Source organism: Glycine max, chromosome 7 (genome assembly GCF_000004515.6).
Source record: "Glycine max cultivar Williams 82 chromosome 7, Glycine_max_v4.0, whole genome shotgun sequence".
Taxonomy (NCBI): domain Eukaryota; kingdom Viridiplantae; phylum Streptophyta; class Magnoliopsida; order Fabales; family Fabaceae; genus Glycine; species Glycine max.
Genome location: NC_038243.2, coordinates 6,693,495 through 6,721,170, shown reverse-complemented (window position 1 = coordinate 6,721,170; position 27,676 = coordinate 6,693,495). Strand labels below are relative to the sequence as shown.

The window sequence follows — 27,676 nt, the reverse complement described above, 5'->3', positions numbered from 1 at the left end:
ATTTTATTTTTATATAAAATCACAAATAGTTTTTTTTAATTATTTAAAAAATTAATGTATGTTTTATTTTTTTTGTTTTATTTAATATTTTTATATAAAGAATATTAAATAAAACAAAAAATAAAACATTCATTAATTCTTTAAATAATTAAAATAAAAAATTATTTATTAATTTTTAAAAAAATTAAAGTTGTAAAATAATTTATGAGTTTAATATAAAAAAATTAATTTACTTTACGACTTTAAAATCATAAAAACAAAAAAAAAATATACAACTTCAAAAGTTATATTTTAAACAAAATTGAAGTCATACAAAATTTTACAACTTTTATGTTTTTTAAAAGAAAAAAAAGAAAAAAAAAGTCATAACATATGTTATGAATTTTAATTTAAGAGTGATAACCTCTGTTATAATTTATCCCTAAATGGATATTAATTTAAAATCTACTTCAAATACTATTTTTTTTTTAAAAAAACTGTACCTTATTGGTACTTTTTCCCCATGAATGCAATGCAAAGAAACAAAGATAATTACTTGCTTTTGCTCTCGGACTATCAATAGTCAATTAATGAATTAGATTTTGCTTAAATAAATTTCAGATTCTATGATATTTGTGCTTGCTTTTATATTGATACTTTGAGTCCGTTTATTTAAATTTATTTGTTTTAAAAGATAATTATTTTAATAAAATAAATAACTTTATATTTTTTTTAAGTGTGTTTGTTTAAATTATTTTTAATTTTTAAAAAACAATTTTCTTTTTATTTTGAGAAATAAATCATATTTGTTTATAAAATAAATTTTTTTATTTTAAAATACTTATTTTAAGTTTAAAAAATTGGTGCATTTTATGATTCTTGAGGTTCTACAATTCATTCATAATGTTCAATCAATTAAACTAAACTGGTATCATCATATCATATGTTTTCTTCTTTGATTTTAACTAAATTTTTTATTTTAATCTTTCACGTCATTATTTTAATATTTGTAAAGCTTTAAATTTTTAAATAAATTCTTTTTATATTAAAAGTTTTTTCATTTTATTTTTTATTATTTAAACAACATTATCATGGGTTTAATAATCATTGATAATAAAAAATACTTTTACATTATCAACTAATCATAAAGGTAAAAATCAATAAACTTATTATATATAATAGATTATGTAATGATGATATAAAATTACATAATTTGTTTTCTCTATTAATATTATGTTGATTCAAATGAAATTAAACTTTAATGTCTAAAATAAGATATTGAATTTAAATCTTGTAAATGAAAAAAAATAAGGAATCATATTAAAGATAGGCTCTGGAATTACACTAAGGTCAATTTTTGTCCATAGTCAATGGATGGGTCTTTCAATTCAAACTTGAGAACATTAATGATTCATTTTGAAGTTTGAATTGAAAGACCATAAGCCAACACACAATAGCTGCTTAGATACCTATGCTAACAGGTAGGCTGATAGAACCTCTGGCTTGGAGGGCTAGCACCTCGAGGAATTAGAAAAGAAACAGCTTATTAAAAAATGTCTTTCGCTGAATTTGTTTCTCATTTCTCTCTCATACACACATACATCTAAAACATAAAATAAGGGTGCTTATTAAAAAAAAAAAACATAAAATGAAGGTAGTGCTTATAAAAAAAAAACATTAATGACTATGCTTGCAGGAGATCCTACTGGCTCTGGATGGAACTACCGGTTTGAATATGTTGCCACAAGCAAGAGAATTCAATGATGTAAGTTTTATTAATGCCTTTTAAATTGTGTATTTGTTGAGTTTGGGGGAGATTGTTATTTAATTTTCTTGAATTCTTGTTATTTATTAAAAAAAATTCAAATTTCACATCGGCAAAAAATAAAACCAAGTTAAAGTATACAAGTGAGGGTCAATTCTCACCTGTTAATTTTTGAGGTTGAGTTAGATTCAAATGCACATTCACAAGATGGTATTAAAGCATATCCAAAATTCATTCAAAATTCATTCAAAGGGTTACGTGAGGGAATGTATTGGAAAAAATTCTCACGGTTAAAAATAAAATTAAATTACAATATACAAGTGAAAGATAACTTTCACCTCTTAATTAATTTTTGAGATGAAAAACTAACTAATGAATGAAGATTATAGAGAGTTGAATATAGTATTTGACAAGTAATTACAACTAATTATATTCCTGATGAAAATTCCTTTCATCTAAAACATAAAGTAACAGAATCACATAGAGTCAGAGAAAGTATTGGTTCTTAAGATTAAAAAAGGACCAAGACATGTAATAATATTGGAAAACGATTATTATCCATAGAATATTTGTTTCTATTTTGCTAATCAAACATTAAGTGAAAACGAAGATGTTCACAGCCAAGGCTAAGGCATATAAATAACTCTGTTTACCAATTAGCAATAGCATGTACTCGAATATAAACATAATCCAAAAGAAATTTACTACTAAGATTGTAATATATGAACCTGAAAGGTTGTAATTGCATCCTTCACTTTCCTAACCCATATGATGTATAATTAATTCTGATCTAATATCTGTTATCACATCCTCTACCTCATGCAATAGCATGTATTCATGATGTATAATTAATTCTGATCTTTTTTATGTGGTCTGTGCTTCGGTTTTCTATTGATAAAACTGGGATAGTATTAATTACCTATATTATGCAGGGAGACGTATTCGTCTCTTGCTTCGACGGGTCGGGTGATGTTGTTGCTCAACAATTTAATAAGATTAAAAAAATGAGGTTAAAATAAATTAAATAAAAGGAGAATGAAAAAAGGAAAAATAAAAAAAACAAACACTGCACCTCTTCCAAATCATCTGTAGCATCAGGGTGTTGCTCAACAGCCAGCTGCTGCATTATCTCCTCCAAGGACAACAATCAAAATTTAAAATAACAAGAATAAAAAAAAAAGCAGTTTTCACCAAAAGTCAACTGCTCCAGCATTACCACCTCCTCCTGGTGCTGCTCCACTTCCAAATTTTCAGCAGGTTGCAGTTCACACTACTTGAGCAAATCAACCAAGGACAGCAAAGTTAAATATGAAAAAATGATAATAAAAAAATCTTGAAAATAATCAAAAGCTACCCATTCTAATGCCCCAATGTTGCCTTCTCCATCAGAATCCGGCATTGAAGCAAATGCCTCACAGACAACATTAATTTTCAACTCATGGTCAAAGGGGGACAATGTTTCCACGAACTGAGATTCATTAAATTTTGACTTCAAGTCCTTGTCCGTGAAGTATGTCTTTTCCAACCAATGCAGCACCCGGGGGAATTTCTTAGTCTCTGGCCTATTGGACGTGAATAATGCTCACACGTCCATACATTTAACACAGCAACACATCCATTCAAATCAATTTTGGTAGGGGAGTGCTTGAGTTTTCTTGATGCAATACTCAGGGAATCAACAAGTTTGTCATGGACAGCTTTTGCCCAGTTAAAATTACCTAGATCATTAAAATCGTCTAGGTATTTTAAGGGAAAATCAAGCAGTGCCCTAGTCTTTGGAAAATAAAATTCTAAAAAGGAAACAGAAATATACAAACGATAAAAGTTCTCAACATCTTCATTTTTTTAATTTTTTCATTGATGACAAAAAAATTTCGGAACTAACTTTTCCATCACATAACTGATGGACAATAGAGTCAACATTTTTCTGTTTAAGATCTATTTCAACACCTGTATTTGGCAAGCCAAGTATAAGTGTGATTTCTTTAACAATTTTTTTTTTTTTTATCAACCTGTCTTGAATTAGAAAGGATTTGCTTTCTGGCTTCCAGCTACAGTAAAAAAAAGGCCAAAAAAATAATTATGCAGAAAAAAAATTCAAAACAAAAAAAAAGTATTCAAAATAAATTTTTACCGCCTCAAAAGCTCTAACAGCAATAAATTGATGATCATTTCACAGAGGTTGCCCAAAATCGAGTAAATGTTCTTTGATAAGGATTGTGAGGTAACAATGGATACTTCTTCCATGTTTCATCAATGTATTCAAGGAAAATACCTTGCCCCATTCCAAGGCATGTCTAATTGGACCCTTTACTCTATTAGAAATGAGAAGAATAAATTTGGATCCTAAAATCTTTTTATTTATACAATAAATAAGTAATTTTTAATATTTTTCTTGAATTGACAATAAAAATCAAGAACCCAAATCAATTAGTTTTATTTATTCCCTTTCCCATACTTTATATCCCTAGTGGGTGGTGGCTAATTTTTTTTATCAACTCATATATATGATATTAATTATGTTTGAAGTTTGAAGTTTGAAATTGAGTGAATATCTTCCTTTAATACTTATTTAATAAAAACTTAACGCCTGAACATTTTCTGATTTATTAAATTTATTGATATCATTTCAATGAAAGGATAACAAAAAAGACACAATTTGTTTTTGAAAACTTAACCAAACAAACTTCTCAACCTAATAAGAAAACGTCTAAATAAAATCTACAAAGTTATTCCACAAGTTTGAACTTAAGACATAAACTCCACAATCTCGCTACTGGCCCCCTGCAGAAAATGTTATTCCACCACCACCTCTTGATCCATCAAATTATTACACAAGTTTGAACTTTATGGCTCCTCGTTAGATCACGAATTTTCGGCTCCACGTGATCCACATAAATTTGTTTTTGGGTTTTCAATGTTTTGTGGGACAACATCTTTTTATTCTCAGCTACCAACAAGATTTTACAACCCTTGTGGTCATTCCCAAAGGGTATTCCAATCTCGGCCAAGTCGATTTTATGTTGAAGATCACGAAGGATGATAAGGATCTTGTCCTCCCTCTTAATCCTCTCACACAAAAGGGTAGCTCTTTCCTTTGGAGTTTTCTTGTGGAGTTGTAGACCCAATGGTTTTCCAAGTTCTTCTTGAATTCTTTTCAAATCTGGCTTTTTCGTCACGCTTGTCTCCACAACCACATTAAACAACTCGTCTCTCTCAATTCTCCTGGTGACTTTCTCCACCACATTTTCCCTATTCGCATTAATTGATCCATGAATCCCAAGTATGCCAATATCTGGTAGTTCGAGAGCCGTCATTATTTCATTCAAAATTATGGTTGTGAATTCAGGGGGCACGTTACTCCCCAAACGGCCTGAATTGACCACTGATAGTATATATATAAAAAAAACAACTGATCACATATCAATTATCATAATTATACTAATTAAAAAGTTACAAAATTATAGCCCTATAATGAAAGGAAGAGATTCAATTTTTAAAATTTAATTAAATAATTCTACCATAAGAAATCTTTATTATATCTAAATATCATTATTAAAACTTTAAAAGTATAATTGCGCTTCAAATTTTGTTAAAATAAAATTTAATTTTTAATTTATGATATAATCAAATGGTATTCCTACTATTATTAAAAATGATATATGTATATATTTTTTTAGGGTGATATTATGAATAAATATTTGTATGTGAATTGGGGAAGGGGAGGCAAGTCCACCCTAATAACATTAATATCTCGTTCCAAGAACAAAATATTTTTTCCACTCCAGTTTATTAGAAAAATTGTAAACATTTATTCTATATCAATAATTATGGTCGTGGAATGAGAAATGAAAAGAAAAAAGAAACAATAAATATATATGATAAATAATGTGATTAAAAAATAAAGAAAAAAGAGAAGAAAATGAAATAAAAGAAAATAATTCTCTTTATTCAAATCTCAAGGGTGGGTGTCTTCCTCGACGACTAAAGATGGATCTATACTGAGAAAATAGTTGTCGTTGATTTTGTAAGCATAAAACACTAATAAATAGACAAAAAAAAAGAATAATAATTTTATAAAATTAATTTTATATTATTATTAGTTTATTTATATATTTTATTTTTTAAGTAATTATTTATAAATTTTATTGTTTACTATTAACATTATACGAAATATGAATGAAATAGGATATTCTTTCAAATCCCAGAGTTTATCAGAAAAATTATAAACATTTATTCTATACCAAGAATTGAGGTTGTGGAAAGAGAAATGAAAAGAAAAGAAAAATAATAAATATATATTATAAATGATGTAATACAAAAAATAAGGAAGAAAATAGATGAAAATGAATTAAAAGAAAATAAATGATGTGTTTGTAGGTATCCTTACCGCGGCCACGACGAGGGGGTAAACGTCTTTGTTTGACTTCTCCTTTTGCAACACAAATTAGACATTAGAGAAGTGTATGAAAACAAAAAAGGAAATGAATAAAAATGATCCATCCAAATCCACTGTGCTCCCGTGACGGCCTATATTGCTATCTGCTAGTAAAATATATATATATATATAAAACAACTGATCACATATCAATTATTATAAAAATCATAATTATACTAATTAAAAAGTTACAAAAATTATAGCGCTGTAATAAAAGAAAGAGATTCAATTTTTAAAATTTAAATAAAATAAATCCAATTTTACAAGATAAATCCAATTATATATACATGTAAATGTCATTCTTTCTTTAATTAATGTCATGTAATTCATAAACTTAGAAATATAAACTAATATAAGCCAAACGCATCCATACGTATATCTATTCACGAATAACATAAGAATTTAAAAGCAAAAGACTTCGTGTTAAATTTAAAAGAATTGACACGTACTAGGCGATTTTCATTTCATCAAATTCCTTACATGTATCACAAGAAAAATTCATAATCCTTTTGCTAACAATTGATTTATAAGAAGTTAACAATTATCATGACAACCAAATCGGGCTAAAAGTGTAACTTAGTTGTAATAAGAAATATTCAAAATCTATTATAATACCTAGATTTTTTTATCTCAAATTATATATCAGAATACTAAATTCATTTTTTTAAGAATCATACCATGAAAAGTTTAAAAGATAAGTATTTTATTCATCTTTTTTAGTTTTTTTTTTCTTTTCATCGTACTTCTCATTCTCTATCAATTTTAAAATTTATCTAATCAATATTTTTTTATCTATTATTTTTATTATTTTTATTATTTTTAATTATAATTCTCTTTAACTAATGTAATATATTATTATATATTAACATCTTTTTAAAATAAGAATAATAATCTAATATTTTAAAATAATTTAATCAATCTTTTTTCTTACTAAAAGATATATTTAGATATCTTTATCTAAATAATTATTGGATTACTTTTAGGATGTTACAATTTTCAAATAATATTTTAAAAAACTTTTTTTTTGTAAAAAAGTCTTGAGATATTATTATTATTTAAAATTATATATATAAATATTATTTTAAGATGATATTCTGAATAAATATTTGTATATGATTTGGGGGAAGGAAGGGACGTCCACCCTAACATTAATATTAGGTCTAAGAAAATTGTAAACATTTATTCTATGAGAAGAATTGAGGTTGTGGAAAGAGAGATAAAAAGAAAAGAAAAATAATAAATATATATGATAAATGATGTAATAAAAAAAACAAAGAAGATAGTAGATGAAAATAAAATAAAAGAAAAGAAAGTATATGTTTGTAGGTATCCTTACCAGCGCTATGGTTCCTCTCGTTACTTATATGGCGGATCTTGGTCCCAGATGGGAACATTCTGAATATTTGAAGAAAAAGATGGACGAGATCGATATATATTATAGCTAGCAGTCAGGCAATGAAGAAAACAAAGTATATGTTTGTAGCTATTCTTACCATCGCTTTGGTTCTATCTCCATTAGCATCGTGGAGTCCCCCTGTTCCTTGTTCCTTGCGTGCGTCGTTGAGTCGTGAAGCAAGAAGGGGTCCTGCCTGGGGCCTCCCTTTGGGGTTGAAAGATAATGGGTTATTTAGTACATTTTGGTTGAATTTTTTTAATTATTTATACAGAACCCAAATACATTTGTAACCCTACTATTTTTTCACATTAAAATATTACATCATCTTGCGAAAATAATTCACTTATATTTTTCATATTCTTATTCCCATCATCCTTTTCAAATTCTTCAATTTCTAAAATAAAACTTATGTATATAAAGATATTTATCTATTATAACTTCTAATTGATATAAATTTATATACCAAAAAAATTATTATGAATTTTAATTATATAAAATAAATATATATTTTACAAAATTCGCAAACTAAAATACTAATTTTTTATATAAAAAATGAGTAGTTTGAAATAGCACCAAAACAGGTAACGAGGTCTGGTTCTGGATAGACCTATAGAATCAGCAAATAACCAATTATACAAGTCCTGAGGAGAAACATAAAAAAGCAAAAGAAGCAGTAACATGGACCCCTTTCTTTGCTAAACCATCAGCTACAAAGTTTCCTTCCCTCAAAGTATGCTGGAAGGATAAGCACCAATCTTTATCCATGAATGACCGAATGGTGGTCACCAAAGCTGCTCGGGGATGAGTGATAGAAACACCAGAGGCCATGGTAGAGTCTGATTCACCAATCAAATTTCGAATGTCGGGTTGAAATGTACCAATTTTGCAGACTTATTTGTATAATATATACCTTTTTTATTTTATAATATTGATTATTAGTTATATTATAATCTTGGGACTGTCGGATTGTAAGTGATACATGCAGAGGTGGTTTGTAATAGCCAAAAAACGACCCAACACACAAACTTAGCCAGTATGATTCCCTCCTATTCGTATTCTATCAAGCCAATCCAATATCTGGGCTTATCACATGTACGTGGACCATATAAGAAACATATAGAGGAAGGAATTGATCTAAATTAAACCTTGAACAAGCCCAGAGAAGTTGAAGAAAGTTCCTTTCTGCGACTGTGGTAGTAAACAAGCATCTTATCTCTTGGGGGCAAGCTGTCCTTGATCACAGGGTGGCTGAGAAAATTGGTCATCCATGCAATGGTGGCTGGAAATTTCAATGGGTCTATTATCTGCATTGATCCAACTTCCTCCCAAACAGGAACCAAGTAAGCAATCCATCCAAGTGCAATGTCAAGGTACCCAATATTGTCTCCTCCAAAATAATTCTTTCCCTTAATCTCTTCTATTTTCTCCATCATTTCTTTGGCTTCTTTCATAGCCTCTTCTTGTTCATCGCCGCTGGTAGACATTGCTACCCATCCAGCCTTCCCAAGCATTACATTGCAGTTGCACATTGTGATTGTACATGCTTGAAATCTGAACTTCACCCGAATTTCGTTGGTGTTTTTTGGGATCATCAATGATTATTCGTCAATGACAGGTACATGGTCTTATGGTTTTGTGAAATGATCATTTGACACAGCAAGGAGCCATCAATGTATTGTGTGAAATGATCATTAGACACAGCAAGGAGCCATCAAGGATGATGATTTCACAAAACTTGTGTAATAATTTGATGGATCAAGAGGTGGTGGTGTCCAGTCCAGTAAACTGAAAATTAGAATAATATTTTCTGCAGATGCCAGTAGCGAGATTATGGAGTTTATGTCTTAAGTTCAAACTTGTGGATTTTATTTAGACGTTTTCTTATTATGTTGAGAAGTTTGTTTGGTTAAGTTTTCAAAAATAAATTGTGTCTTTCTTGTTATCTTTTCATTGAAATGATTTCAATAAATTTAATAAATCAGAAAATGTTCACGGTTAAGTTTTTATTAAATAAGTATTAAAGGAAGATATTCACTCAATTTCAAACTTCAAACACAACTAATATCATATATATGAGTTGATAAAAAAAAATTAGCCACCACCCACTAGGGATGTAAAGTATGGGAAATGGAATAAATAAAACTAATTGATTTGGGTTCTTGATTTTTATTGTCAATTCAAGAAAAAATATTAAAAATTACTTATTTATTGTATATATAAAAGATTTTACGATCCAAATTTATTCTTCTCATTTCTAAAAGAGTAAAGGGTCCAATTAGACATGCCTTGGATTGGGGCAAGGTATCTTCATTGAATCATGAGTTATCTCAAGAATCGCTCGGCAAAATAGAGATGGTAAAACAATTCTAGATCAAATCTTGCAACTGGTACAATAGTTGTAGTGAACAACTCAACCCGGAAAGAAAAGAAAGTAAAAACAGACCCTGAGATGGGGATAGAGGGAAAAAAATAGAAAACGAAGCATAATTCATATTTTAAAAAGACAATATTATAAAAATTTTAAGGGATTTTCTTGATTAACAATTATAAAAAACCAATAGGATCTTCAAAACTATGATTCTCACAAATAATATATTAAACAGATAATGTGTACCTTTCTTTGTAAGAAGAAATTTCTCTCTGGTATATCTTGATTTCGTTGGAAGAAGAGACAAATAGGATTTCACTTCCGTAAACTTTCCTTTCAGTTATCTCTAAAAATTTCTCCTAATTAACTCAATTACAATTTAATCCTTAATTATTAATTATTTATTAGTTGTTACATAAGTCACGTCCCTTTTACATGTGAGACATTAATTTTAACAAATATAAGTGACGGAATGAATGTTTAGAGGTTTATTCCGTTATCAAGCATACTGCAGCCAAATGAATGGTCGGTCACAAATATGTTTAGTTTTCAGGTATGGTGGTGCTGAGTTTCTCATTCTCAAAGTCTTATTATCCATTGCCTTGCATAATTTATATATTCTTGCCCTTAATATTCCATTATTTAGTAATTAGTATTATTATTATGGTTGCCTCATGGTTCTGTATTAACTTGCTGTCAACACTTATTGAATTTGTTGACTCTGAATCCTTTGAACTTGAGACAGGTTGTGGGTGTTACTGTTTTAATTTTGACCAAACTGGATGGTTCTGCTAGAGGTGGCTGTGTGGTATTCTCTTCATTTTTTTTTCTCTCTTAATGAATATTTAATAGTTTTTGGATGAAAAAGTTTTCATTATTGGTAGTACTTTCCGTAGCTGGGGTGATCATGGTCAGGACTAATATATGTTGGCAGGTCAGTGTGGTTGATGAGCTTGGAATCCCTGTAAAATTTGTGGGTGTTGGTGAAGGTGTTGAAGACCTTCAACCCTTTGATGCGGAGACCTTTGTCAATGCCATTTTTATTTAAACCAATATTGTGGGTTTGGTATGTACATCATGACTTGTCCTTTTCATTCCTTTCAAATATGATTTTGAATTCTTATCATACATAATTGCAGTTAAAATGTCACCTACAAAAATGTTCTCCTTCTTTACTTTTTCTTTCTCACGAATTTCATCCCTCCATTTTTTCCCACCAATTTGATCCACCACTATTTTATTGTACAATTTTGGTCCATATTTTATCTTAACATTCTATGTTTAACAGAAATGATGACATGACAGTGCACTAAAGTGAGACATCAATATTTCTGCTAAATATTGGATGTCAAGTTAATAGACGGGCTAAAGTTGCACACTTAAAATAATAGAGGGATCAGGGATTAAATTTGTAAAAGCAAAATGGAAGAAATCCACAAAATTGAGAAAATTGAAGGACTAAAAGTGAAATTAAGTCAATTTAAAATATTTCCACTAGCCACTTGGGGTGCAAGGATGGGGTAAGCTTGGAGTTATAGGCCTTTGCTTCACTTTCTGAATGAAAAACCCAAACAAAAAATGGATTATTAGTTTGTTACTATTTTCGGTTACTTGCATATTGGTCGTTTCAACTTTGAATCTGTTCTTCTGACATTGTTGTTTATGTAACTATTCGGAATCATTTGTTAGCAAAAACAGCTTGACATGAACATTCAGAGCAACACCTGGTCAACAGGAAAGATGGCACTTTATTATGGAAACTGTTATTGGGAAGGGGCCAAGCATTGCGAATAAGTGTACATGATTTTGAGGTGCAGAGCTGTTGTTGCTTTTGAGGCACGCTGAGTGTATACAATCTTCCTTTTGCATGCTATGTCTGAAAGTTTCTGAAAATGCAAATGAGACATAGGGTTTATAATCACTCCTGTTTATGATCAGAAGGATTTTATTGTGGTGTGCATGTAGATGATACTTAAGGAAAATGTAAACACGTTGCTCCATTGTCTGTCAACATCTGATTAATGACAACTATTTTTATTTCTTTGACCTCTCAACGAGGTTAACCTACTGTGTCGTACATACACAGCCATGAACGCTCTTTATTTGAACCCGTTCAAAATTGTGCATTCGTGCACAACACATCAAAAGTCAGATGTATGAAACAACGTTTAACTTGCAGCATAATATTAAGTTTTATACCATAGGAATTTTCCCTATCTTGTATGAGGAATATTTGGAATCAAAGCTTACTATGTTCAATAATTATGGTGCTTGTGAAGGGACCAAACTTCAGCATTATTAACTTGTAAAACCAAAACAATGCAATTGTTGGTCATTCGTTTTGCAACAAGTGAAAGTAGTTCTACCTCCTGCGATTCAAGCTCAAAACCAAAGTGCAAAAAGAAAAGAAAAAAAATAACATTACATTCCTGCTGTTTTCCAATAAATACATGATTACTACAAACTATAAATCTATTATTGATACTAGTTGAAAAAGGGACAATTTGTGCCTCTATCTTTATTTATTTTTTAAAAATATTCATAAACTGCTGAACAATGTCCACCAGAAAGCTAAATATTCATAAACTGGAAACTGGCATGTTATAGAAGGTAGCATGAGTAATATAGAGCAAATTCCCAGTTTTCTTCAGTTTAAACTCAACTGCAACCACAGTCAAATTTCTTCCAGTCTTCACCACAGAGGCATTAGCTAGCAATTCTTCCTGGATGAACATAAAGTGCAAAATCCATTTATCAAAGGATTTAAGCATGAAGATGGCTTATGAGCATGAAAATGACACATTAAAGTTAGATGGCAAAGTTGGCAACAGTGACAAAATTGAAGGATTTGGAAGTTAAAAGTGTAGTCGAAAGTAATGTGCAGGTGGTAACTACTAATGAAAACAGCAAAGGGATTAATGAATAACAAATGCATAGTTTGTTATCCATGCACTTTTTCTTTTCAATCAAAACTTAAATTTCATTTTTCATTTAATGGTTATTGATAGTTCAGTTTACTCTCTAAAGCTGAACCGTGCACTTTATAGGATCTTCATCCAAAAATTATATCTCAAACTCTAGTGCGATTCTGGAAAGCCTCAATATGAGATTTAATAGACATCCACCAATAATCTCAATGCAACTCACCACATTACATATTGAATGACTATGAAACTATGTTCATTATGTGCCAGGAGTCCTAGCCTTCAAAACGCCTTTTCACTTCTTGTTGGGGATCATAATCTAAGTTGTAGGAACATTACTTGTAAGGTAGATAGAGAAAGACAAGAACCAGAAAATTTCAGATTCGTCAATCAGACTTGATGGTTGTATTCATCCTATTAAAATTCTGGAGTCCTATAGTAGGCATATTTATTTTTGAAGTATAATCAATGAGGTCCTAATCACACTGATCCAAAGCAATCCCCGAAGGGAATGCTAAGAAACTGTGCAACTGAAGTTGAATTATGCTAAGCAACATTGTTTATAATGCTAAGAGTCCAAACATCTCAATCTAATTGCTTAAAGTTGAAGCGGGTTGCTTGCTAACATCCTCAGCTTTGATCTGCTGTTTCAGAATACAATTCAAGATAAAGCACTACATTTCCTCATGCAGCACAAGAATCCTAGAGGCCGGACTCTGCCATTTATCTAGCATCGACTTATTTGAAGAAAAAGCATTGTATTGCAATAGACAAGAATGGTAAGAATAAGACTGGATATAAACAACTCACATTTGCTGGAGTGGCAGAGAGGTAAGAAATGCTGATTTCCCCTAGAAAAAGTTCCTTGTCCTCAGCAACTACAGTTCTAGCACAAGCATTAGATAGAATCTCAACCAAGGATCCAACAGAACCTCCATGCAGAGTTCCATAGCCATTCTGCAATTCCAATAAAGAAAATGAAAAAATCCTAGTACAAAGACAACACCTTTTTGTTTATTTTCACTAGACAAATTGTTAGCTTGAACTCAGAAAAGTGAATTCATTTGCTAACAAAGAAAATGAGAAAACTTTAACAAACCAAACTCACCGCCCTTGACTGTGTAATTTGCAACGAACCAAAAATCTTTCACACTTCCCAAATTATGCTTGATCAATATATAAACAAAAGAAGGGGTTTTCTGTTTATATTTTTTGTTTTCACTTTTAATTACAAAAATGTCACCATATTTTTACTTTATTTCCTATTTTAAAAAATCCTTATTGAAAAATTTGAAAACGCTGTTTCTTATGAAAACTTGTGAATTCTAGAAACAAAGTGAAACTGATGTGCCATTTTTTGCAATTAAAAGTAAAAACAGATAACATTTTCTCAAATCAAAGAGCCACTAAAATCCCATACTATTGGCAAGGAATTAATCAGAAATTTGAATTGACCACCAATCAACAAAACCTTGAATTCAGAGCATAGATGGATGGATCTTCTTCCCTTTTTCCCTGAGCTAACAAACAGAAGAACATCCACTGGAACAAAACCTTTCTTTCCAGAGAGAGAATCGAATCAAATAAAAGGGGAGTTCTAATAACTATCTAGCAAATTATAAAAAATTCTGATGTATCATATTGAGTAAACAATACACTTCAAATATAAACACGAGCCCCCTTCCCCAATTCCTCCACTTCCCAATCTTCTCAGCTTCCAATAAGAGTATTGAAAGTACCAATAACTAGCAACACCCAACAAATATTGGGAGATTTCTTTGTAAATAGCACAAAACTTCAAGTGTGACGCTTAGATATAGTTCCATAGGTTCCAATAAGAATTGGAGTTTCACCTGGGTAATCTGCATAAATCATCGTAATCCTTTAACTCAAACCTTTATTAAGCAGATTATCAAAGTGAAACTCCAATTCTGATTGAAGAACTATGGAACTGCATATAAGTTTCGTCCAAACATCAATTCGACAAGACAGACTTTTTGGTGCTATTCTCTATCGATCTTTAATACAAATCTTTATTAATGCAAACACCTATGAATTATCGAAGTGAAACTCTAATTCTAATTGGTGAATTCCGCCAAAAGTGGCTAAGGAACTGGATTCAAATTTTTGTCCTTGTCGATACCCATCTACCAAAACGACAATTCAGGAACTAAAATAAGAGTTTAATGACTATGCAGCAACAGTATAAAGTGTTATTCAATCACAAAATAACTGTTTGAAAAGACGGAGAAGACTCACACAGATGGGTGGTTTGGCCACAACGGTGCATGAAATCCGTCCACGTTGGATGTTATCGACTTTGATGAAGCTCCGGTAGAAGGCGTCGTAGAAGCCACGCGCGTTGCAGTTACCGGGAAGGGGCGTGGCAGCTCCCATAACGTCAACGAAGTGCAAGGTCTCAGAAGCATGTCTGGGGTCCACTTCCTTGGAGATTTTCAGCGATGGCGAGGCACACACGTTCTCTGCTTTCACAGCAGCCATAGAACCTCACTTGTTTTTTCCGGAGACACCCTCTCTCGTCACTCGTGCCTACAAACAAGTGCGCGCGCACCTTCCTTGTAGGGCTCAATACAACTTTTTAATAATGTAAGGAAAATGCTGTTTGGTAAGAACATTAGGTGATGTTTGGTAAGAACATTGGTTTGATGTTTGAAGAATTTATTCACTCATTTTAAGTAATTTCTTTTTACATGTTTGGTTTAGCTGAAATGATTTTAAATTATTTTGATTTGAATAAATTTTTATTATTTTTTTGTTAAACTATAGATTCCTTTGATTTTTAATTATAATATTTTAGAAATTTGTTCGTTCTTTTATATAATGTTTTTAAAAAAAATTAGATACATTAATTTTTTTTTCAACATATCCTTATTCTTTCTCCAAACAATGAAAACCAATTAAATGGATAAAAAAAATGTAATTTTAAAATAATATTATAAATAATTGACTGATTTAATAAGATCAACTAAATTAATTATTTTTAAAAAAAATATAAATTAATTGAAATATTTCTATAACAAAAGACAAAAAAATGCCCAGTTAACAAATTTGAGATAACAAATTTGAGAGACTTATCCATTTATAATATATAAAAAATCCCCATGACATAATTGAGAATTAAGGACTAAAATTGTATATTTAGTGTGCCTAAAAGATCCAACTAAAAATTATATAATCATAAAAGCAATTAAACCTTACATAAAATTATGTTTGTATATAGACCCATTATGGTGATTATTAATTCAAGACTCAATTTAGGAAAGGCTAAATGACATTTTTAATTATTTATTTTATTATTTTGATTTAATTTAATGTTTGATATTTTAAAATGTTTATTTAATCTGTTATTTTTTCCTAAATTGATTTAAAGGGCGAAAGAGGGTTTGGTTGCTACGCAAGGGGAGGCTTTTGGGATTGCAGATGTGTGATGCGCATCACAGATCTATGATGTGGTCCCCGACGTCACAAACAGTGGCTTGGGGTGGTTCCAGATTCTGTGAGGGGTGCAAATAGAAAGAGAATAGAGAAACCAAAAAGGGGGAGAATAGATTGGGATTCCACCGTGTGAGTCACGGAGAAAAAGATGAAGAAGATTAGATTTTGGGACAGTTTTTAATTGTTAATATTTTTATTTAATTAATGACGTTAATTTTAGATAAATATAAGAATCATTTCAAATTAATTTTAAAAGATAAAAAATCAAATTAAATAAAAATAAGATAAAAATTTGAAAAATTATTTAACCTTTAGAAAATATTCTCTCAAATTGAATAACATTACTCTTTTACTAAATGCCGTATTTTATTTTTTAAGTTGCACCTAGAAAATATTTGTTTGGTCTAATAAAGTATGTATCTAAATTATTTAAGAATTTGGTTGGGTTAATTTGTTGCAACATTAATATATTTATTAACTAAATTAGTAATTTAAAAAATATAAAGATTAAATTATCAATAAATACATAATTTAAGGAATAAAGAGACCATGGAATCAATTAGGATTCAAGTCTATAAAGTTAGTGAGATGATATCATAATCTTTTTGAGATAATATGTTGTTGATTTTCATTGACTGTCTATAACTAATATCATTGAAAATCTCTTTTATTGAATTTTTTTCTCTCGATTGTGTTTTTTTTTTCAACCACCAACAAGATTTAAACTTAAACCTTATTTATATTATCTGAGTTGGTTCTATTCCAACTAACATGTACCATTATCATAATCTACCGTTGAAACAAAATAATATTAAATAATAGGCCTAATATTTAATAAAATACATAAAAGAATTAAACAATTTAGTTTTGTTGTTTGCATTCTTTCCATATAAAGAATCGGGAGCACTTGTGAATTGGATTCACGCACACACATATAAAAAGTATGTTAATGGTTTTATATTAAACAACTAATCAACAAAACATTTCATAACATAATTAAGGATTTTCTTCCCAACTCATGAGCTGGCATTCAGAGCAAAACAGTATAGAAAACAGGAAAGATTGAATTAACAGTGGATAATAATGAATTAAAAATAAAAGATTTTGCTTTGACAAACATTAATACAATAATAAATAGAACTGAAGATCAACTTCCACCAAAGATCTAAACATTCATAAACTGGCAACTGGCATGTTATAGAAGGTAGCATGAGTAGTATAAAGTAAATTCCCAGTTTTCTTCAGTTTAAACTCAAGTGCAACTACAGTCAATTTTCTTCCACTTTTCACCACGGAGGCATTAACTAGCACTTCTTCCTGCATTTGTTAAAGGGATGTTCAAGTTCAAGCATGAAGAAGGCATGCGAACAAGAAAATGGTATATTTTTAGTAGAGAAACTCTCAAAAGAGCTTATGACTTATATCCAAACAGACTAATATTAAAGTTAGAGTACCCAGTTGACAACACTGACATCATTTAACGTCTCTTCTAAGTGGGGGAAAAATTATATATAAATTTGGATATTATAAAGTGCAAAAGTGCACTTGAGAGTAAAGTGTGATTTGTTGACTATTAATGAAAATACTATAGTCCTTATCTTTGTAGCATAATCAATAATGTCATAGTTAATTGAACCGATTCAATGCAATCCTTTGAGGGAATGCTAAGACTGTGCAATGAAGTTGAATGATATTAAGCAATACTATTTTTTTATCTATAAAAGTCAAACCAAGGTATCAGAGAGTTTATAATATATCAGACATACTCAACTAACTAACTGAACTATACCATAGGTAGCTATAAGGCAACACTATACTGTTGTTTTGAAACATCTCAATATCCTCATAGCTTTAACATCCTCAGCTTTGCTCTGCTGTTTCGAAATGTATAATTAACCATATATAGCTAAAGGATTGAACTTCATGTTATTTATTTAACATCTCCTGTGTTGAAATTGTTACAAATTTCTAGAATATTCTTAAATATAATATATATGAAAATAATAGAATATCTTAAAACTATAATGTGTATGAATATGATAGAACAATCCAAAATTATAAATGTATCTATAAGATAAAAAAATCTAAAACTATCATGATACTAATCTATCATGAAAATTTTAGAAAGACCTAGAGTAATATAGAAATATTCACCACCTGGTGACTTGAGCCTATAAATAGGTAATTGATATGTTGTAATTGATAATTAGGGGTGGAAATGAGTCAAGCCAAACCAAGCTTTACTAGGCTTGAGCTCGGCCTGAGTTGAATAAGTAAGGCTTGAGCTTGGCTCATTACCTGTCATAGGCTTTTTTTTAAGGCTCGGCTCGGCTTATATAAAAGTTTGGCTTGGCCCACGAGCCTATTTAAAAGTCTGCTTAAAGACGTCTTTGATTAATTAATTATTTTAAAACCTAGTGAAATACTAACTAAAAAAAGAAACTTATAAAATTTCGTATAAGTAATGTACAAATCCAAAAATAATTAATAAACAAAATCATATTGAATTCAAGTCATTAAAGCACAAAGTATATGAAAAGAAAATAAAAAGAGCATAATATTAAAAAATGTATGGATTAGAGATGATTTGCAGAAAATGAATTTTATTCTACGTGAACAGTGTGCATGAACAATAATAAAAACTGGAATTCTAAAATCCTAGAATTATTCTCCTCTCCGAAAAAAACTCCCTAAACTAAAACTTTAGTGTTGTTATATTGGTCCTCAATCCCAAAACTTACAAATCTATTTTAAGTCCAAGCCCATAAACGAAATAAAATAAAATCTGGACAAGATAAGATAAGATGGGATGAAATAAGATCTGGACGAAATAAAATCTAGATAGAATAAAATCTGAATAAAATAAAATCTAGATAGAATAAAATCTGAATAAGATAAGATTTAATAAAATAAAGTTATTATTATTATTAGTTAAACAAGCCGGTTTGTCAAGCTTAACAAGCTTTTTTTATGATTTGAGCTTGGTTTTTTTTTTTATAAAGACTTTTTAGAAAGCTTGAGCTTGAGACTTACATAGGCCGAGCCGAAGGTCCTCGACAAACTACTCAGCTCATTTCCACCCCTATTGATAATCTAAAAAATCAATGATATAATATTTTTTCTAAAAATAATTCTCTAAAACTATCAACTATCATCTAATAAACTACTAATATACTGATTTGAAGAAAAAGCAAAGCAGTGTTGCGATAGAAAACAATGGACAGAATCAAATCTAAAAAATAATAATAATAAAAAAACTCACATCTATTAGAGTTCCAGAGAGGTAAGACATGCTAATTTCCCCGAGAAAAAGTTCCTTGTTCTCAGCAGTTACGGTTCTAGCACAAGCAGTAGACAAAATCACAAAAAAGGACCCAATAGCCCCTCCATGAAGTGTTCCAAAACCATTCTGAAATTTCAGTTAAAAGAAAAAATGTAAGTCCATAAACCTCCATGCCATTTTATTCTTTTGCCAAAAATATCGTTTTGATTCTTCATCTATTTTTTTTTTAGTTTGATCGATAAGTTTGAGAAGTTTTATATTAGTTTTTTTTAAAATGTCTCCATTAAACCAAGTTTCATCATTTTACCATACTAACAAACTATGAGAAATGCTATATCTCATGAAGGTTTGCACATCAGTCAGAATTGACATTGATAGTGTCGAAAATTGAAAAAAAAAAACTATTTTAATTTGGTCTAACAAATAATTTAAAAGAATAAAGTAAAACTATTTTAATTCGCCTTCTTTTTTCTCTTTTGGTTCCCTTCCAATTCTTTTAGACAAATTGTTAATTCTAATCTCACAAGTAAATTTGGCTCCCCAAAGTATTTAAAGTATACCAACGATGTAAATATATTTTTAATTAAATTCTTATCATCCAATTATATATTATTTATATAACTAAAAAGTTGGTCAATTTTGTAATAATAATCATAAAATTCATATTTAAAATAATTTTTAATTGATTAATACTAAAAATCCATTAAAATTAAATTCAAAGCAAACAGAAAAACTTGAATATTGATATCAAAATTGTACCCTTTCAAGTTCTCATCCATTCATGAACGTTCATACTCCCCCAGCCATAATCATGATTAATATATATAAAAAAAAGTTTATTGACGAACTTTTTCATAAGTTAATATGTAAAATTAATTTTTTTATATATAATTTCTCTAAAAAATATTCTTAACTCATGTATAAGTTGATATTTATTTATAAAAAAAATCATTAACTTTTTATTTATTTTCTTCTCGTATTTTCAGATGAGCGTATACAAACATGTCAATATTAACAACCTTGATAATAATGAAAAATAACTAGTGAAAAAAAAAAAGAAAAAGAAGAGAGGATTAAGCAATAGAATACACAGATGGGGCCTTTGACGAGAAGGGTGCAGGCGATACGACCGCGTTGGATGTGATCGAGCTTTATGAAACTCCGAAGGAAGCCGTCGAAGAAGCCATGCGTGTTGCTATTTTCCGGTGCGATAATATTGGTCCCCATCGCTCTGAACAGATCTAAGGTCTCAGAAACACGTCGAAAGTTTAAATCCTTTGAAATTTTCAGTGACTGTGAGGAGGAACACTCTTTTTCAGTTTCAGAGGAAGTTTTCGCTGCCATTGCTATTTTGAGGTGCAACGTTGTGCTGTGCTGTCAATTAGAAAAAAATTCAAATTTCACGCTAAAAATAGTCTCAACATAAAATTTATAAGACAAGAGAATGAGTTAATTTTGAAGATTGAATTAATTTTGATTTCTGTAGCGAAAGTGCTAAGAAATCAATAATTATCATCATTCGATTCTGATCATTTTGCTTTCTGCTTTTTTCGATGTCGCCAACCATGATGGGTCTTAAAGCACTTTACGCGAGGTTCAACAGTATAGGTGACAACGTAGTGGTGTTGTTGTTTCTTTAGGATAAGATGTTTTTTTTTTTTAAAGATAAATCTTTACTTTGGTCTCTCTCTCAAAATTAAAAAATTTAAATTTTAGTTTTGAAATTAATTTTGTCACTTGTAGATTCAAAAATTAAATTAAATTTTTATATCCATCAATTTGTCACGGTGTCATACCTTTCTTTAAGATCATCAATCAAAATAACTCCCTTTGAGAAATATTTTGATTGGTCGAGATGGATTTTGGGTCCTTTGATTGTACACTCAAGTTTCTCAAACTTTTACTTATATTCTAATCATTTTTGGAAGAGATTTTTTTATCCATCTCAAGCCAAGTATATTGAATTTGATTTTTATAACTTAATCAAATTTTACAGGTAACAATATATTAGTATAAAAATATTATGTCGTTAACCTAGTATAAAAATATTATGCCGTTAACCTATATTGAAAAATTATACTAAATAGTATAATTTTTAAGGTGGTTACTATAAATTTTTTTTTTTCTGATCGCTACATGGCACCAGGAATTTCCTAACACTTGTATTTATTATTTTCTCTGCATGACTTCCTTTAAGAAGACGCTTGCAAAAGTTAGTTAAACAATATTTTTCTTCATTCTTCATGTTGTAAAATTTCCGTACTTAGTACTTTTGGATTTTGATGGTTTTTGCTGTTGTTTCTTTAGCCTAATTTTGTCACTTATATCTTACAGGATGAGTTTGGTTGTGTAAAAAAATTAAAAATGGAAGAATAAAAAAATATTTAAATTTAAATAAAGAGGTAAAAATATGAGATGTATTTTTTTTATTTAAATCTTCTCATTTTCTTTCTTTTCTTCTCACCAAACAAAGGGACAGAAAGGCACTGACTAAGTCTACGGTGGATGGAAAATCAATTTACACCTTGAACTTCTCATGATAAAAAAATGGTCGCTAATTCCTTCTAGTGTTTGTTTTGCCAAATAGAGTTATATCTTGGAAGGAAAGCTGATATTGTAATAATTCCATTACTAAGCCAATTAAATGAGCAATTTAAAGCCATTAAATTCTATTATCTTTTTCTAAGATCACATTTGAGATTTATTGATTTGAATATTGGGTTGAAAAAAATACCTAATGGTTAAAGACTTTAGTAGTCAATATTGAGTGTCAAAGGCATTGGACCTTGACAATTGTGTCCATCTAATTTAATTTACGGTTATGTTATTTTTAAACTTATATATAAGTAAAAATAATTAATTTTACATTAATTATAAAAGTTAGTTGATTTCATTTAAATTTCTTAATCTCAAATAAAAAATAAAATTATTTTTATAATATCTTTAATTAAAACTTACTATCATAAATAAAAAGAAGTCAGTTAAAATAAAATTAAAATTAAATAAAAGGTATTTTAAGAATGATAATATTAAATAGGACAAAATTAATTAAATTTTCTTATATTTAATCCGACATACAATGGCATCTTTTTCTTATATGAGTTCAAAAAAGTACAATATTATTTTATTGATTTAGTTTATATATATAATTTGTTAATTTATACCCACTTATTTTGTTAGAATGAATAAGTTAACAAATTACACTTATGGTGTGGATATAATTATATTATTGACTTTGTTGATAATTTAATGATTTTTATACCGATAAACCTAATTAAAAAGCTTTAATTTGATCTTCTTTTTCGATGACTTCATTTTTTCTATAAAAGTTCAAACGTGAGATCTTATTAAATGAATTTGAGCCAGATGATTGGTAATTGACGGTTAAAAATGTAAATGTGATTATTAAAATTTACTGGGCCTTGATTCAAATTCTTTTTTGTTACTAGGCCTTATACAAACAATGAAGTCTCATATATATATATTATAGGATTTTTCCTATGTTCACTCCCCTTTTTTGCCAAATGAACTTTCATTTGTCTTTTTTTTTATTATTATATATACCTTTTATACTCATAACGTTGATATATAACCATTGTTTTAGAGTGTACTTACAATATTTTGTTTTTTACATTCTTAAAAGAAATATAATTTTATTTTTAACATTTTCTTAAATATTGTTTTTAAATTCTGGAAACTACATTCCAAAAAACTATTTTGTGTTCTGAAAAGTATTTTTTAGATTTAAAAAAAAACAACCAAATAAATTTAAGCAAAACACTAGAACTATAAAAAAAATACATTATATAAAGAAAAAATTGTACAATGATGAAACAATTAAAGTGGAGAAAACAAAGAATTGATATAGGTCATTTAACCTGGATGACTCTAAAAGGAGTTCTATTGTCCTAACTTAGACAAATAAGATCTAACCATACGTTGTTGTTTTGTGAGTGGACAAAAAAAGAGAAAAAAAAAAGTAATTAGAAACGTAAATATACTTTATTGAAGTTTGGATGATGAAAATGTCCTAAACATTAGAGTAAGAGATCAAACAAGAGAAGATTAAAAGGATACGGAACAAGAGAATGAAGGGAGTGAAAGAGAGAACGGATATAAAAACTCACCAAGGTTGCTACAATATGAAATTTGTACTCAGAGCGTTTGTTACGTTGATTATTCAGAAATAATCAATGGACACATCGAGAAATAGTTCCTAGTGTAAGTAACGGCTCCAATAATAATAATAAAAAAAGAGAGTGGGTTCCATTGGTAATTATTATTATTTTTATACAAAAATTTGTTGAGTAAAATATGCAATGATACCAGGACTAAAGTTGGCGTTTTATACGTTTGCTCCAAAAACCTGTCAGAGTTCATAATTCATTTTTGTTATTTTAATTAAATCCACTTTCCTACATTACCTCCTCCATGCCCTGCATGTAGACCTATTTGTTGTCAAGTCCACACTCCACATTTAAAACTTTAAACTTCCATCCAATTCTGATCAGTAGGAAGGTGGCTTGTCATTGTAAACAAACATAAGTTGATATGTTAGTTTTTTATTTTTTAATGAAAAAGTTAGTTTCTCTATAAAAGTTAGTGGTTGATGTATATACAAACATCAAATATATCACAATATATTTATAAGGTGTGAAAGAATCAATGTGTACATAAGTAAAAAAACATTGTAATCAAATATGATATGGTGGCAAAGTTTATGCAAAATGTAAACCGATATGATATGGTGGTAAAGTTTGTGCAAAATGTAAACTGTTGTGTATACAGGACAATACTGTACAGGTAGCAATAAAATTGAGCTTAATTTTCAGTGCTCATAAAAAAAATTACACTTAACTAATTAATAGTTATATTCTCATAAAAATTATGATGGTCCCATACCAGTTAATAATTTTTTGGATAACCGTTTGCATAGTATCAACCTTTTGTAATAAGAAAAGACTTGTAAGAGGACTCAAACGTTTAAAAGGAAAAAGTTGGATCCAGCCAAAATCCAGCTCCAATTGGTAACTCACTGCTTGAGGCATTTCTGGCACTGTTTTTTCCACTTTTATTTTAACTTTAAGACTGCACAGAGAGAAGCATATAATTCCTGAGTCAATATAGAATTTGTGAAGTCAGTCCAAACTTCAGTTTCAAAGATGCCTCGTGGAACGCTTGAAGTTGTTCTGATCAGCGCCAAAGGAATCGATGACAATGATTTTCTCTGTAAGCACTATACTCTATATGCATAGCTGATGAGAAAATCAGATGCTGTGTATGTCAATGATCCCCTCTTTTAAACTTTTAGATGCATCAAAATTCTCTCACTTCAAGATGGTTTGATCTAGAATAGATCTTTGTTGTTTTAAATCTGTGTCAATTAACTCTTTTATTTGCAGATTAAACAACATAAAGTAAAGTACACCTTATTCTGGTTTGATCTTGTTATGTTCTGTTTGGATCCGGCTTTTCTAATTTGATTAGCAAATCACTTTAGAGGGTAAAGCAAGTAATTTTAGTGATTTATCAGAAAATCAACGGTCAATGTTATGTACACTTGCATAACAAATCATGAATGTATTGGAATATCAAATAGTTGATTTTCTCATTAACGACAGAGCTTACTTACTTTTCAGAAGCCAAATCTATTTTGTTCATATAGCTATGTTAATTGAGCCTATCTGGCCATCTTGTTTTCAAATTAAACATGAGAATCTATTCAGTTGACCTTTTTCTTTAATTTGGTTTATTGATATTAACAATTCACATTGATCAAGATAGATTATCCTCTAATGGCTTAATTCTGTTCTCAATGCGCAGCCAGCATTGATCCTTATGTGATTCTCACATACAGGGCACAGGAGAAAAAGAGCACTGTGCAAGAAGGTGCATTTGTGACCAACTTAACTATATATGTATTTGTTTATGTATGTACCCTTTTATCTCTGGGGGCTTGAATTGAATTGTGTTATGAATACCAGATGCTGGATCCAAGCCACAATGGAATGAGAGCTTTCTTTTCACTGTCTCTGACAGTGCATCTGAACTTAATCTAAAGATAATGGATAAAGACAACTTTAGTCAAGATGATTGTCTTGGCGTGGCAACGTGAGTTGAATTCTTCTTTAACTTTCACATTTTGCTTGCTTTTTCAGTGAAATTTCATTGGAGATGGGATTGAATTCTAGAGAGGAGAGTATAGGACAAAACCTAGATCAAGTTTCTTATATCTTTAAGTTTGTCCCCTGCTTCTTTGTCAGTCTCTTAAATTATTTTTATTAGATTAAATTAGTCCTTTTGACAGTTTTTTTTACGCTACCGATGCTAATTTTGGCTGAGATGATAAACATTCATATGATGTGATATCTTTTATAATTTGTTACATGTCACCAAATTGATCATGTTAATGTGGTAAATTAATAGAAGGACCAACTTAGTTTAACATGAATATTTTTTTAAGGAATCAAAGTGGATTTTTTTAAATTTACGGGACCATTGAAACAAAAAAAAAAGATGGAGAATTAAGTGTATTTTAACCTCTCTACTATTAAATAACTTTTACCATATATCTTCTGTAGAATTTAAAAAAAAAAAAAAAACATTTTCATGGCATCGTTTGGTGGAAGAACTAGAGGGTAAAGATATAAGAAACTTGTTCTAAGTTTTATCTAATGTAATCTGGTCTAAATTCCGCATTTCTATATGTAGCAAATTTTCTTCCTATCTAATGGCTGTGACTGGTCTTCTATGATTTTTTTTTCAATTTAAGATTTCATTTTGCATTTTCATATGAGTGATATATATTACATGAGTACTGAGTAATTGTTTCTGATACAAAAGGTAAGGTTGCATTTGCACTTTTGGCATACTAATATTCATTCATTTCTATCAACATTCTGCAGCATTCATCTGGATCCAGTGTTTGAAGCGGGTAGTATTCCAGAAACTGCTTACAAGGTTGTGAAGGACGAAGAATATTGTGGAGAGATTAAGGTGGCTCTCACTTTTACTGTTGAGGTAATGCTGGAATCTATATTTCCCATTATTTTTCTTCATGTTTAATTTGATGCCTGGTTTTTATCTCTAATCAAATAATATACCATTAACTTCTGGTTGCAGAAAAATGAGGAGCAGGATTATGCTGAACCTGAAGAGAGCTATGGTGGATGGAAAGAATCCAGTGGGGAATTTTAAAGTGAAAGAAGTATTTACATACTTCCATGGCCAGAATTACCCTTATAATGAAAAATAAGCAGTTTTGGGGTACTTTTTGAGAATTTCCATTATTGTGTTTTCTGGTGTGAAGCAATGGTGTTGTGCTGTTAGGTTGCTTTCCTCCCTTTGGATATATATTAAAGTACATTATGTTTGATATATTGTCTTTAATGCATTAGTTAACATTTTAAGAGCAGTGCTATTTTATTTTATTTTGTTTGAAGTTAATAATAATAATAATAATAATGGATTCACTTAGTCAGAATTACATTTTTTTGATAATGAAAGAAAAATTATAATATAACGAAATAATTAGTAGCTGATACTCACAATTATTTTGATATTATAAAAAACTTATATTTTCACAACTAAAACTTAAACTCAATGTTCACGATTATATAAAATAATTTGTGAAGTTATTAAAATGTCAATCTTATGATTAATGTATGCACAAAAATGATTTTTTATGACATTGATTTAATGTCGATCGATTAAAAATCATTTTAGAAAAAAACATAATAATATTTTTTAAATAAAAACAACTATTTTATGAGGATTTTATGAAAATCATATTAAAAAAATATCAATTTAAAATGATTTTTCCGGAATCACTTTAGAATGGTTGTCATTCTAAAATAGATTTTACAAGATGATTTTAGGAGAATGTCATTTTAGGATGATTTTACAAAATCGTCTTAAAAAAATTGCCTGTTTTTTTTTTTTTTACTCTCCCTCTCATTCTCTTTACATTACACAAGGTGAACCTTTTCCATTTATGCTGTGCTAATTTATGCATCTTCCATCTTATGTCACAATTTAAAAATTGAATATAATTGTTTTGTCTGATTT

General features: G+C 29.4%; 5 protein-coding genes across 6 annotated transcripts; 1 reads left to right on the top strand and 4 right to left on the bottom strand.

Annotated features, from left to right (window-relative positions):
• Positions 1 to 4,327: 4,327 nt before the first annotated feature.
• Positions 4,328 to 7,827, bottom strand: LOC102664581 (probable disease resistance protein At5g47260). 2 transcript variants are annotated; one of them, XM_006583274.4, is made up of 4 exons: positions 7,676 to 7,827; positions 7,519 to 7,577; positions 6,135 to 6,176; positions 4,328 to 5,039 (listed from the first exon to the last, which is right to left on the bottom strand). In XM_006583274.4, the coding sequence occupies exons 2-4, from the start codon at positions 7,574 to 7,576 to the stop codon at positions 4,567 to 4,569; spliced, it is 573 nt and encodes a 190-aa protein (XP_006583337.1). In that variant the 5' UTR covers position 7,577; positions 7,676 to 7,827; the 3' UTR covers positions 4,328 to 4,566. The 2 variants fall into 2 exon arrangements, with proteins under 2 accessions (XP_006583337.1, XP_006583335.1); XM_006583272.4 differs by having other exon boundaries at positions 4,328 to 5,129; positions 7,676 to 7,826.
• A 727-nt stretch (positions 7,828 to 8,554) lies between these two features.
• On the bottom strand, positions 8,555 to 9,107 carry LOC100793285 (glutathione transferase GST 23). Its single transcript, XM_041017153.1, has one exon. The coding sequence runs from the start codon at positions 9,105 to 9,107 to the stop codon at positions 8,718 to 8,720; it is 390 nt and encodes a 129-aa protein (XP_040873087.1). The 3' UTR covers positions 8,555 to 8,717.
• A 3,234-nt stretch (positions 9,108 to 12,341) lies between these two features.
• LOC100499764 (thioesterase superfamily protein) lies at positions 12,342 to 15,456 on the bottom strand. Its single transcript, NM_001248765.3, has 3 exons — positions 15,130 to 15,456; positions 13,681 to 13,827; positions 12,342 to 12,669 (listed from the first exon to the last, which is right to left on the bottom strand). Exons 1-3 carry the CDS (start codon positions 15,370 to 15,372, stop codon positions 12,526 to 12,528), a joined length of 534 nt encoding a protein of 177 aa, NP_001235694.2. The 5' UTR covers positions 15,373 to 15,456; the 3' UTR covers positions 12,342 to 12,525.
• Positions 15,457 to 17,263: 1,807 nt separating this feature from the next.
• On the bottom strand, positions 17,264 to 21,140 carry LOC100808663 (acyl-coenzyme A thioesterase 13). The gene is made up of 3 exons (XM_003528827.5): positions 20,699 to 21,140; positions 19,589 to 19,735; positions 17,264 to 17,643 (listed from the first exon to the last, which is right to left on the bottom strand). The coding sequence occupies exons 1-3, from the start codon at positions 20,951 to 20,953 to the stop codon at positions 17,500 to 17,502; spliced, it is 546 nt and encodes a 181-aa protein (XP_003528875.1). The 5' UTR covers positions 20,954 to 21,140; the 3' UTR covers positions 17,264 to 17,499.
• A 3,386-nt stretch (positions 21,141 to 24,526) lies between these two features.
• On the top strand, positions 24,527 to 27,018 carry LOC100792759 (16 kDa phloem protein 2). The gene is made up of 5 exons (XM_041017135.1): positions 24,527 to 24,838; positions 25,433 to 25,498; positions 25,594 to 25,720; positions 26,515 to 26,629; positions 26,732 to 27,018. Exons 1-5 carry the CDS (start codon positions 24,772 to 24,774, stop codon positions 26,804 to 26,806), a joined length of 450 nt encoding a protein of 149 aa, XP_040873069.1. The 5' UTR covers positions 24,527 to 24,771; the 3' UTR covers positions 26,807 to 27,018.
• The last annotated feature ends 658 nt before the right edge of the window (positions 27,019 to 27,676 follow it).

What these genes read in the sequence shown, in the direction of transcription:
- LOC100792759 (XM_041017135.1), top strand. Translation starts at nt 24,772, where the DNA reads ATGCCTCGTGGAACGCTTGAAGTTGTTCTGATCAGCGCCAAAGGAATC. An exon ending in CGATGACAATGATTTTCTCT is followed by an intron (nt 24,839 to 25,432) that starts GTAAGCACTATA and finishes CTCAATGCGCAG; the next exon opens with CCAGCATTGATCCTTATGTG. An exon ending in GATTGTCTTGGCGTGGCAAC is followed by an intron (nt 25,721 to 26,514) that starts GTGAGTTGAATT and finishes AACATTCTGCAG; the next exon opens with CATTCATCTGGATCCAGTGT.
- LOC100499764 (NM_001248765.3), bottom strand. Translation starts at nt 15,372, where the DNA reads ATGGCTGCTGTGAAAGCAGAGAACGTGTGTGCCTCGCCATCGCTGAAA. An exon ending in TGGCCAAACCACCCATCTGT is followed by an intron (nt 13,828 to 15,129) that starts GTGAGTCTTCTC and finishes TTGGAATTGCAG; the next exon opens with AATGGCTATGGAACTCTGCA. An exon ending in TCTCTGCCACTCCAGCAAAT is followed by an intron (nt 12,670 to 13,680) that starts GTGAGTTGTTTA and finishes ATGTTCATCCAG; the next exon opens with GAAGAATTGCTAGCTAATGC.
- LOC100793285 (XM_041017153.1), bottom strand. Translation starts at nt 9,107, where the DNA reads ATGTGCAACTGCAATGTAATGCTTGGGAAGGCTGGATGGGTAGCAATG.
- LOC102664581 (XM_006583272.4), bottom strand. Translation starts at nt 7,576, where the DNA reads ATGTTCCCATCTGGGACCAAGATCCGCCATATAAGTAACGAGAGGAAC. An exon ending in CGAGAGGAACCATAGCGCTG is followed by an intron (nt 6,177 to 7,518) that starts GTAAGGATACCT and finishes GTGTTGCAAAAG; the next exon opens with GAGAAGTCAAACAAAGACGT. An exon ending in ACCCCCTCGTCGTGGCCGCG is followed by an intron (nt 5,130 to 6,134) that starts GTAAGGATACCT and finishes ATATACTATCAG; the next exon opens with TGGTCAATTCAGGCCGTTTG.
- LOC100808663 (XM_003528827.5), bottom strand. Translation starts at nt 20,953, where the DNA reads ATGGCAGCGAAAACTTCCTCTGAAACTGAAAAAGAGTGTTCCTCCTCA. An exon ending in TCGTCAAAGGCCCCATCTGT is followed by an intron (nt 19,736 to 20,698) that starts GTATTCTATTGC and finishes CTGAAATTTCAG; the next exon opens with AATGGTTTTGGAACACTTCA. An exon ending in TCTCTGGAACTCTAATAGAT is followed by an intron (nt 17,644 to 19,588) that starts GTGAGTTTTTTT and finishes TAACAAATGCAG; the next exon opens with GAAGAAGTGCTAGTTAATGC.